This window comes from Arachis hypogaea, chromosome 9 (assembly GCF_003086295.3).
Source record: "Arachis hypogaea cultivar Tifrunner chromosome 9, arahy.Tifrunner.gnm2.J5K5, whole genome shotgun sequence".
NCBI lineage: Eukaryota > Viridiplantae > Streptophyta > Magnoliopsida > Fabales > Fabaceae > Arachis > Arachis hypogaea.
Window position 1 is genome coordinate 105,447,097 of NC_092044.1, and position 12,686 is coordinate 105,459,782.

General features: G+C 32.3%; 1 protein-coding gene across 1 annotated transcript; it reads right to left on the reverse strand.

Moving 5' to 3' along the window:
- Positions 1–3,405: 3,405 nt before the first annotated feature.
- Positions 3,406–9,100, reverse strand: LOC112709427 (monocopper oxidase-like protein SKU5). Its single transcript, XM_025761312.2, has 7 exons — positions 8,591–9,100; positions 8,384–8,504; positions 7,926–8,292; positions 7,307–7,681; positions 6,382–6,638; positions 5,684–5,768; positions 3,406–5,576 (listed from the first exon to the last, which is right to left on the reverse strand). The coding sequence occupies exons 2-7, from the start codon at positions 8,454–8,456 to the stop codon at positions 5,519–5,521; spliced, it is 1,215 nt and encodes a 404-aa protein (XP_025617097.2). The 5' UTR covers positions 8,457–8,504; positions 8,591–9,100; the 3' UTR covers positions 3,406–5,518.
- Positions 9,101–12,686: the final 3,586 nt, after the last annotated feature.

Below are 12,686 nucleotides of genomic sequence, written 5' to 3' on the forward strand. Positions count from 1 at the left end.
ATCTGTAATGCTATCTTTGTGGGTCGGGCTTCTTGGATTTGCAGCTTCTTCATCACAGATAAGGGCATTAGATTTATGCTTGCCCCCCAGATCGCATAGGGCTTTCCCAAAGGTTGTGCTCCCAATGGTGCATGGAATTTGAAAGCTCCTTGGATCTGGCATCTTCTTTTGCAAGTTATTCTGAATTACAGCACTACATTCCTTAGTCAGGACTACTGTCTCATCTCCCTTTAAACATTTTTTCTTTGACAACAGCTCCTTCATGAACTTGACATAGATAGGCATTTGCTCCAAAACCTCAGCAAAAGGAATATTGATTTGTAACTTTCTGAAGACTTCCAAGAACTTTGAAAACTGCTTGTTCTTGGTCTCCTTTTGAAGTCTCTAAGGATATGGCATCTTAGGCTTGTACTCAGGAGCATTTGGCAGTGTAGGATAAGTGTTAAGAGAGTATGGGAATGGGTTGTCTGCACGCTTTGGAGGGGCGTGCTCTACTTCTTCCTTCTTCTCCTCTGGAGCTTTTTTTCAACTAACTCTTCATTGACCATGGTCTCAGAGCCAGCTACTTTACCGCTTCTCAATTGAATAACCTTGCAATCTCCTCCTGGGTTCACCACTGTGTCACCTTGAAATGTACTTGCAGACCTCTCAAGTATTTGCTTGCTCAGTTGGCCCACTAGCACCTCTAAATTTCTAATGGAGGCTCTGGTTTCCTGCATAACTTGTGCTTCTGTACTTGCCACTTGTCCACTTATCAAGGTGATAGTCTTGCATTCCTCTCTTGGATTTGGAATTGTGTTACCAGGAAGGCTATTAGTGGTCCTATGATCAATTTTATTAACTCTGGTGCCTATTTGACTCATTTGAATCTCCAGGTTCTTGATGGATGCTCTGGTTTCCTATCTAAAATCTGTCAATATTGCTTCCAAATCATTGTTCTGCTGGACACCGCCCTGAGAACTATTGTTGAAGTTCTGAGGTCTCTGAGGTTGATCCCTCCATCCAAAATTTAGGTAATTCCTCCACCCCTGATTGTATGTCTTAGAATATGGATCATTATTGGGATTCCTAGGACCACTCCCCATGTAATTCACCTGTTCAGAAGAGGGTTGAGTATAATCATAATTATCATTTTGCATAAAGTTACCTACCATGTCATAGGAGACTTCTTGTGGTAGATTTTGGGTGTTGATAGCTGAGACTTGCATGCCACCCATCTGTTAAATAAGTAGATTTATTTGCTGAGACATCAGCTTGTTCTGAGCAAGAATAGCATTAAGAGCTTTCACTTTCATGACACCTTTCTTCTGAGGAGTCTCAGAGTTCACAGGATTCCTGTTAGATGAGTATAAATATTGGTTGCTAGCAACCAATTCAATAAGCTCAATAGTCTCCTCCGGTGTCTTCTTCTTGTGCAATGAACCTCCTGCAGAATTATCTAAACACATCTTGGACATTTCACCCAAACCTTCATAAAAGATATCTAGTTGAGTCCATTTGGAAAACATGTCCGGAGGGCATTGCCTAGTTAGTAGCTTGTATCTCTCCTAAGCTTCATATAGAGTTTCACCATCCTTCTGCCTGAAGGTCTGAACCTCCACCCTAAGCTTAGTCAGCTTCTTTGGTGGGAAAAATTTAGTGAGAAACTCAGTAACCACCTTGTTCCAAGTATCCAAACTTTCCTTGAGTTGAGAATCTAGCCATAGCTTTACTCCATCCCTCAGAGCAAACGAGAAGAGCATGAGTTTGTACACATCTGGGTTTACTCCATTTGTCTTCACAGTATCACAAATTTGCAGAAAACTAGAAATAAATTGATTGGGTCTTCGTGGGAAAGACCGTGATACTGGCAGTTTTGTTGTACCAGGGTGACTAATTGTGACTTCAACTCAAAGTTGTTTGCAGCTATAGGAGGCACCACAATGCTCTTTCCATACAAATCTGCTGTAGGAGCGGAGAAAGAGCTAAGTACTCTCCTTTGTTGTTCATTCCCATTTGGATTTGTCACATTGGCATTACCAGTATTATTCGGATCCATAGTGGATTCTGCAGCCTTGTAAAGTCTTGCTTGTTGTAAACGTCGCCTGAAAGTTCTTTCAGGTTCAAGATCAAAGTCTAAGAGATGTTCTTTGTCTCTGTTCCTATAAACACACAGAAAACAAGAAAGAATGGGAATCTCTACGTCAGAGTGCAGAGAATTCCCAGTGAGGTAACCTGTGTAAAGAAATAAAAAATACTAAATAAAATAAATAAATAAATAGAAAGAAAAAAGTTAAAATAAAAAATAACTAGGTAACACCAAACTTAATTTCAGAAATTAAGAAAAATAGTAGTACTATTTATTTATTTAAAATATTTTTTTCAAAAATAATAAAATAAAATTAAAAATTAAAACGCCTAATCTAAGCAATCAAACAACTGATAGTTGTTAATCACTATCAATCCCCGGCAATGGCGCCAAAATCTTGGTGCGGTATTTTACAACCCACAAACTAACCGGCAAGTGCACCGGGTCGTACCAAATAATACCTTACGTGAGTAAGGGTCGATCCCACGAGGATTGATGGACTAAGCAACAATGGTTAAGTGATTGGCTTAGTTAGACAAACAGAAAAGAATGTTTTGGTATTCAAAGAGCATTAAATAGTAAATTAAGAATTTTAGAAAGCAAGCAGCAATGAGTTGGGAATAAAATATGGAGAAAACAGTTAAGGTTTCAGAGTTATCTATTTTTCCGGATTGATTTTTCTTACTAACTATTTTTAATCATGCAAGATTTAATTCATGGCAAACTATATGTGACTATACCCTAATTCCTTAGACCTTCCTAGTCTCCTCTAAAATTCATTAATTGCCAATTCCTTAGTCAATTAATTCCAATTAGAGGGTGATGATTAAATTCCAGTTTATATGCCACAAGAATCCTAATTATCCAAAAATAAGGGGATTATATGTCACGTATCCCGTTAAATACAAACAATTAGAAATTTAGTATAATATGTTCTCAAATTGTTGTTCAAGTAAAGAGTTTTTCCAAGATTTACAAGAACTCAATTAGAACATGGGTCATACTTCCGTTCCACCCAAATTAATAAAATAAAGAACGAAAATAATTATTGAAATATAAATCAAAACATGGATTAAATTAGAAAGATCAAATGAATCAATCCATACAAATAGACAGAGCTCCTAACCTTAACAATGGAGGATTAGTTGCTCATGGTTCAGAGAGAAAATAAGGATTGTCAAAATGTACAAGGTTCCAATCTGATGGCATCTAAATTCCTATTTATAACTAATCCTAATAAATTTAAAATCTAATTATCTAAAATTAAAAATATCTTTCCGAATAAGATTTGAATTTAAATTCGAATTAATTAATAAGTCTTCAGTTGATGGGTGGAAACCATTTGATTTGTCCATTCTGCAGCTTCTAATCTGTGTTTTCTGGGCTGGAAACTGGGTCAAAACAGCCCAGAAATTGCCCCCAGCATTTTTCTGTGTTTTCTGCACGTGGCGCATGTCACGCGTACGCGTCAGTCACGCGTACGCGTCGATGGTCTTTTTCGCAAGTCACGCGGACGCGTCGGTCACGCGTACACATCGCTGAGCAAATCTTCAAATCACGCGTACGCGTCAGTCACTCGCACGCGTCGCCATGGATACCTCCAAATCACGTGCACGCGTCAGGCACGCGTGCGCGTTTCTCCTCGCAGCCATCTCCTTTGATTCTTGTGCTGCAGAAACTCCATCAAATCTAGCCAAATGCTACCTAAAATAAACAGTATTGCACAAAACTCAAAATAGCATCCATAGTGGCTAAAATATAATTAATTCTTGATTAAACTCAACAAATTAGATGCAAATTCACTAGAAAAAGATAAAAAAGATGCTCACGCATCACTCTCACCAATCAATATGCACAACCCTTTTTATCTCATGCCAGGAAACTTGATTTACATGCATTTTCATCATCAACTGACCACTCTATGCTGCTATCTTTTACTTCTCAAGGTGGTCAACCTGCACAATCAAGTGGTCATATGTATAGTGGATTCCACCCCCAGGATGAATCTTTTACTTCAGGAGCTCCACTTGCATCTGCTCAATCTCAAAATGGGTATAACGGTGCTATGAACAATGGGAGCTACTTGCCACAAGGATCTACAACATATATTCCTTCACACGTAGCTCCCCAAACTCCAACAGGACAGTTATCACAAAACACGAACTTCATTAATTATGGTGGATCCAATCCCCACATTACTTCCCATATGGTGTCTTATTCACCAACGCCACAAGCAGCACAGTTTAATGGCCAGAGTTTCATAGGACAACAGAGGAATGCTGCACACCTTAGCTTACCACTTCCCCATCAATCACTTGCTCCTATTGCTGCACCATATGCTATTTCAACCAGTTTTCAAGTTCTATGTTATCTCAACCCGCCAAGGACAAGTTTAAAACAAAATCAATAGTTTGGGCAGATACACTAAGCAGGAAACTGGTATATGACGAACTAGGGTTTCATGAGGACTATTTTCAATGAAGAAGAATAAGAAAGGAGGAGTATTAATACGACGCCCTTTTTTCAAAAAATTTCAGGGACTGTTTTGTCCTCTTTGCACATATGGATACTTAACTGTCACGTGTGCAATTTAACGTGCCAACTCAATAATTTCTGTTAATGAATCATGTCAAAAAATAGCTTGGAGACTTATGTATTTGGCGAAAGAAAACTATGAAAATTGATTTATGTATTAATTTTTTTAGGAAACTAAATATCCATTTTTAAAATCTTTGGAACTGATTTGGATAATTACTCTATAATAATATATAACTACCTAGTGATCAGTGCAATTATGATTTTTTTGTAAATGTTATTGTTGGAATATATATTAGTTACAATTACATTAATGAGACCAAATAATAATGTCAACAAGGAAAGGGGTGAGGGGCACAATATACATACATATATATATATATATATATATATATATAAACAATAGCAATAACTTATTAATACAACAACCACAAAATAAATTAAGTTGATAGGTCCAAGTGACTAGTGAGAGCATACTCACACACAATTTATTAATTACAGAAAAATGGAAAACATCACTATTTAATTATATAAATGGACAATAATATATGTAACATTAAGTAGTTGTGTGTGAAATGTTTGCTACTAATATGCCAATCAAGATGCCCTATTCTTGCATGTTTGAGATTAAGCAAAAACAACATTATCAAGTGTGGCCGAAATATGACACTACAGAAAATCTTGATTTGTATATGCATTGGAACATTAAAATTGCAACAAGATATTGAAGTAGTATTTAAAATATAAGTTAAAATATAAGTAACCAATATTTGTCAATCTAGCTATCATTCTTGACCCTATTAACGTGCTAAAAAACAAGGGGAAAAGATGTAGTGAATATATAGCTTTCAGTTCTTGATGTAACAAATTAAGTCGAAAATAGTAGTGTAGTGTAGTATAGTGTTCCATTCCTTCTCAATGGAGACCAATGAAGAAGAAACATATGGCAGTGGTGATGATAGCAAAAAGAGACCTGTTAGTACAAGGAAAACATATTTATTAGTTTATCATAATAAGAAATTTCCACGTAATCATTAATTAATGGTGTCACAAATGAAAAAGAGTTTTAATTAATAATACCTTGGTGTATGTGGAGTGTTTGCGTTGGATGATGGGGATGGTGTTGGTGCCACTGACGGAGCTGGACTTGGTGGCTGAAACTTCCCTGTGCAACAAACAATAATCAACATATTCAAAAATATTTTGTACATTTAACAAATTTTCATTTGATTTAAAATATAAATAATAGTAACAGATCTAAAAGTTTTGATTAATTAAGACAATATAGTTATTATCTGTCACAAATCATGTTTTAAATAAAAATGGATTAATGTTTTTAAGAGATAAATAGTCAATTTTTATTATTTATATTTAAAAAAATAAATATTATTTTTTTATTTTTAATTATTTGTTTGAAACACAAAATATATATTTTCAATTCAAAAATTTTTAATCGATCTTCAATTATCTAAGTAATTAGTCTAAACAACTCTTATAAATATTAACATGTTGATGTGTCAGAAATTGCTTAGGTCAATTATTAAAATAATTATGAGTTTATGACTAATTAAAAAATTTTAAATTATAAAAAAAAGATGTCTTTTAGATAAATGATCAAAAACCAAAAAAGATATTTGTTCATGTAAAAGAGCGCGTGATCTTTAGTGTAAATAAACTAAATCTGATGAATATTTATCCTTGATATTTTAAGCATTATTAAATTAAAGAATGGATATTTAATGAAAAAAGAAATTATGAAAATGAATGAGAATACTAACCACATAGTAGGAGATTTTGTGGCGGTGACTTCTCTTTGGCAGGGTTAGGATCAGGATCATAAACTCTAACATAGAGCTCTTCACCCAAGAACCAGTTGTTCAAGTTCTGTGATCTCAAGTTCCACATTCCAGGGTTATCAGGGTACACATACAATGCACTCCACCCTCCTGGGAACACCTGCACCGTTGATCTCGCTACGGGGTCATACAAGTTGTAACTTGACCGTGATTCTGCTCTCCATTCTCCTTCTCCCATTCTAAACACACAAATTTCTTACCAACGATAATTCATGCAAAAACTCTTACGAGTTTTCTTTGCCTTGCATAATTTTTTCTAAAATTTACTCATTTTTAACTTTGCTCTTTATGAAATTTTTGAGAAATTAATTTTTAAATGGGTGTTTAGTTAGTGTAATACACTAACTAACATGTGAAAAATGAAAAACAAATTGTTGCTTTTTGTATATTCCTAAAATTAACCTATATGGTTCAATTTGAAAAAAATTCACATTTCTTTTAAAATTATAATCGAACTTTTTGGTTTTTATTTAAGCACTTAACAAAACAAACCATATGACAAAAATTTTAAATATACGATATAATTATATTAGATATAATTTAAAAAATTAGCTACTAAACTAGTTATTGATATAAAATATATTATATATATTTATAAAATAATACTACACATCTAAATTTTTTTATTAATCAAATTCAATTAAGTTAGTCTAATTTAATAAAAATTAATTATAATTAATATTATTTTAAATTTTATTATTAAACTTAGTTAAATTTAATTTATAAAAAAAATTGAATATGTAACATTATTCATATTTATATACAAATATATAAGACTCATTTTAGTGGGCATATATTATTTTTTTATTTAGATAAGTGTCATGGCTATGATGTGTGTATGACTTACCCAACAACAAAAAAGCTATATCCATCCAAATGCCAAGAATCGATGGTGTCCAAGGTGTTCTTGATCACTATCTCTGTCCACCCTTTATATATGGCGCTGGCCACGAAAACTCCACTAACAGCATTGGTATTTGAAGTGTTAATGGGAAAAGCGTCCAGAACATACACTCCAGAACCATTGACAAGAAAATCAGCAAGCTTCAATGGTGTATCCGGTGTTAAGTAAGACACATTGTTTACAGCATAGCGAGGCGAAGAAGAATGGTTTATCTTCGCCATCGATGCCTTTAGAATGAAAGTCTCTACTATTGTCACATTTGTAACGTTGAAGGTTCCCTGTGGATTAGGCCTGGCCGCACCGGTGCTAAGATTCCACCTTCATATTACAATAATGTTAACATTTTTTTAGCTTTGCAGGCGAGTGGCCTAACAACATTGGATCAGACAAGTTATCATATAAGATTAAAATTGATTGGATCTAAGTCAACCTTAGAAGCTGGTGAAAACTCAGGTTCAATCAACTTCACGAGAAACTAAGAACTGTGAAAGTTATTAGTTGAAAATTTAGTCAAATCAATCAAATCATTTAATGGCTATCAACTATCAAATTTAGAAGCTACCTAATAGATTTTGCTTGATTGATGGAAAATTCTAGATCAAAAGGATCTGGACCCTTAGGAAGAGGTCCATTAGGCTTTATGGTTGAGTTATCATAGTGAAGTATGGCGACACCAACGAGCGAGATAGGATTTGTTGTGTCGCGAAGCAGTTTAGGCGACGCGACCATGTAGTATTCAGCAGAAGAATCTTGGTTTGCAGTGACAAGGACAGAGTAGGATTGGCCAACATGAACATCAAGAGACTTCAATGTTAGTTGATTAACATAAGATCCTTCAGTTTCAACCAAAACCATATCATGGTTCTGAATCCTGAAATTGAAGCTCCAAAATGTCCCTACATTTGATATCCTAAGCAGATATGTTTTACCTGTAACACATGTTTTCATAATACATGATGACATGATCCTACATTGAGAATTGAGATTCAACACTTGAATTGATTCAGTTCTTAATAGTACCTTGTGTAACATTCAAGGTCTCATATGATTTTGAAACAGGGTTCAGATATGGTCCTTTTCCATTTATTAGCATCCAATTAGGAGAGATAACATCAGATATATTCAATTTGGACCTGATATCCTAGTTGAAATTGCATGGAAGAGAGTCAGAACTGGCAAATTTGAGACAGAGATATAAATAAATAATTAAATCATTCTCATAGTTACCTTATAGCTACTGTTGTACCAATCACCAATTAAAAGATCAAACTCAGCTTCAGGTTTTGGGAAAGGAGCACTTATAAATGGAAGGTTGTTGACTCGAATTGGACCGAACCCTCCGGCAGCTTTGAGGAAATTGATGGAAGGGAAGTAGGAGAATGTTCCGATTTGGTCTTTGATTGGGAAAACATAAGTCCAGTTCCTGCTAGGTTGGATAGGGCAGTTTGTACCAGACACTCCATCTTGCCATGAATTTAGCCTTTGCTCTATGCCATTCCTACATCAAAACCAGTTCCAATTCCTAAAACTAAGGCAATACTATCAAAACAATAACTAAGCCATTAGCTACACGGATCAGATGACGACTTTGATGCATTGTTAATGTTTGTCGCTTTGAAAATTTGATATATTTATAACTCAATGTATCTCAAAATTTTAAGTTGTGGATAAGAACTTAGAACCTTATCTTTTAAATACAACTTTACAGAACAGCGTCCTATCGATTAAGGAAGGATGTTAGGAGTTGTTAAGAGTTGTTAAGAGCTAACAAAGTAGTTAGAATGTGTTAAACTGGCCTTTATATGTTGCTGAAGTATAAATAACTACTCTCACTTCACATTATTATAATGATTCACTACTTCTAATAATTCATCATTACTTTCTCTTCTTAGTACTCTCTTATATTCTCTCTATAGTTCTCTCTATACTATACTGTGATACTTTACTTCACACACCTTGACGCTGGTTTCTGATACCTTTCAAGTATTTTAGAGAAATTTACAAAATTTTTGTTGCTATCTTTTGTTGCTTCCTTATTTAATATTTATACATCAAATTTCGCTTGACTTTGGGACTAGAGAAGTTCACAAAATTTTTGGTTTCCAATGCATGTATCTAATACTAACTAGATACAGACATATCTTCAATCCAATTCATAATTGGAAGCAAAGAGTCTTTTGGGTTGTAATTCTTTTTATTCTTTTTTGGCTCTATAAAATTTTTAAAATAGAAGTCGGTAAAGATATAAAAATAGATAAAAGTTAGAGAAAATTCTTAAAGATTAATTTCTTTCCCTCGATTTAATTGGTAAGAGGAATGGTAGGGAGAAAATAAAGATATATGAATGATCCGTCAACAATTCTTGTAACTCGTGGTATCTTGTGAAAAATTATTTCATATTTTTTTATTTAATGTTCTAAATGACAAAGAAAAACTCAATCAATTATTTCTTTCATTTATTATTTTTTATTAAAATTAGTATCTAATTCTCAAAATATTTTTTTTATTGTGCTTGGAATAGTTCATCATCTACTAAAGTCCAGAACCTAAGCACACTAAACATGTTAAGTAAACTCAAATGTTGTAAACTTTATATGTTGTTGTTGAAGTATAAATAACTACTCTCACTTCACATCATTGTAATGATTCACTACTTCTAATAATTCATCATTACTTTCTCTTCTTAGTACTCTCTCTATACTCTGATACTTTACTTCACACACGTCGAGGCTGGTCTCTCATACCTTTCAAGTATTTTAGAGTTTTTTTTATTCCCATAAAATTGGAGAAATTTTGTCTAGTAACAGAACATTTAGACCTATTACTGTATTTGAAAACAGAAAGAAAGAGTGCAATGAAATATATACCATGTAAAGAGCAAGGGTTCATCCAAATAATTGAAAACATTGACATGAACAATATCATTTGTTGAAGCATTTATAAGAGGTCCAGGGAACATGTCATTGATCGTTATAACCTGACAAAATCAGCAATGAGATTAATGATTAGGATCGCCATGTGAATGCATGCATATCTACTAACACAAAATCACAAACATAAATATAAATAATGAAGAAATGAAATGCTAAAATCTTTTATTAATACCGGTTGATCAGTGGAAACTGGCTTAACATTGAAATCAAAGGAAACATTCCAATCAAGGAATATATCAGAACTCATGGATGTTGTGACAAAGAGTGCAAGAAGCACCAAAATGGAACATGAAGCATTAGCAATGTGAATTTGAGGAAGAAGAAATGGTGCAGCCATTTTTTCTTGAGACTTTGTTTTTGTTTTTGTTATTGTTGATTTGTTAATGTTGGCACCTTTTTGGCTTCCATTTGAGGAGGTAACGGTAGTGTTAGAGATTATAAATAGTTTTAATTGTTCATAATATTGCCAAATTCAAGTAATACAAAGCCGGCCAAATTCCAAAATGACTTTAAATTTGGATTAACGTTACCTTTTGTTATTGTTATATTCAAAATCCACTAGTCTTAATGTTTCTTTTTTTTTTTTTTTGTGAGACTAATTTTTATACAAAGTTGGGGACCAAAACACACGGATGAGAACAATAATAAAACTTTAATATGAGCCCAAATCCAAATATGGAACACAAAAATGTTTATCAACATAAAAATTGTCATCCAATCATTTATTTTCATTTTGGCTATTTATTCAGACCAAAAATCAATCACAAAATCAATTGTTATATATTTGTTTAATATATATATTTTTATATGTATCTTATACGGATAATTAATTTTCAGTTTAGACGTTGTATAGTTGGTATTTATATGTATTGTTTTATATATTTTTTAAACAAAATAATTAGTTTTTAGAATAATTAAATCTAATATAGTAGAATAATTAAATCTTCTATATTAGACTAATTAAATTTTAAATATGTATTTTGATACTATAGTTGATTTTTAATATACATGTATTAAATATTTATTTTCCTATATATAGCGAAATTGTATATGAAAATTGAAATTATGAAATGTCAAGGATATTAGTATAGTTCATTCCTACATCTTACATGTAAGCTGGTCATACTGCACATTTGTATCAAAATCACGTTTTCAATCATTCGGTCGCTTTAATTTGATAGATTACAAAATAGCATTTCTAAATAGCAAATAGTTATTTATCATAACAACCCAACGTACAAGTAAAGAAGTGCTCATCTTATCACTAATTAACTATTCAGCTTTCCGTTTGTTAAAAACCAAAAGTCTGGGAAACCAAAATTTTTAGTAAAAAATTATCAAAAGCTTTCAGATTCTAAGATAGAGGAAAATAAAAAATCTTCAAATGCCAGTATGCCACAACTAATCATATATCATTTATTTAGATATTTGAATAAAAAATGTTAGATTCTTCTAAAAATAAAAATTTATGTTCTTAAGACAATTAAAATAGTCATCTCAAGATGATCAGTATTTCGTATTCAATTATTGGACTCATAATTTATTTAGTTGATGAAAAAAAAGTTTGAACTAACCTTTTAAAAAGAACAATATTCGCAATAAAGATCTCTAATTCCCAAATTTCTATATTTTTTTAGAATAACCAGCACTTTCTAGCTAATAAGATTTAATCTTCTTCTATCAATTTGTTATTTTTAAAGAAAATTTCTCATAAACTCCAAATTAATGATAATTCCTTTGAAAAAAATAGAAACCTACATCTGATACATAAAAATAGCAGCTACAACAAAATTGACCAAATAAAATTTATCTGTCCAGTTAAGCAAATTTCTTTTTCAGCTTGTTAGTCTATCGCAAATCTTATCCAGGACACCATTAAAAATTGAACAAATTATTCTAAAATAGCTAAGAGTAATTTCAAAATATTTGTCCAAATCCTAAGTAAATTTTATGGAGGTTATCTTAGTGAAAATTTTTTTTCTTCTAGCAAAGACATTTTTAAAGCAAAGCACGTTAGATTTTTTTACATTGACAATATAATAGCAATTAATCCACAATTTTTTTGTTGTAACATAAATAAAAATGTAAGGATGTGCTCGGTTTGAGCGTTTTCAATTTTTATTTTCACTTAAAATAAAAAATAGAGATGAAAGCATATTAGTTTGATTTTAATGAAAATTGTTTTTATGGGAATGTTTTTAAAATAAATAAGATGAAAATAAGGATACATTGATTTTGTTTACACAATTTTTATTTGAAAATTTTGAAAGCGTTATGGCACATATATAATTATAGAGTGTCTTTTTTAGCATCTCATGGTAGCTAAAAATAAAAATAACGTATTTTCTTTAAATTTATCTCTCTTTATTCTTTTTCTGTGCAGCCTGCAT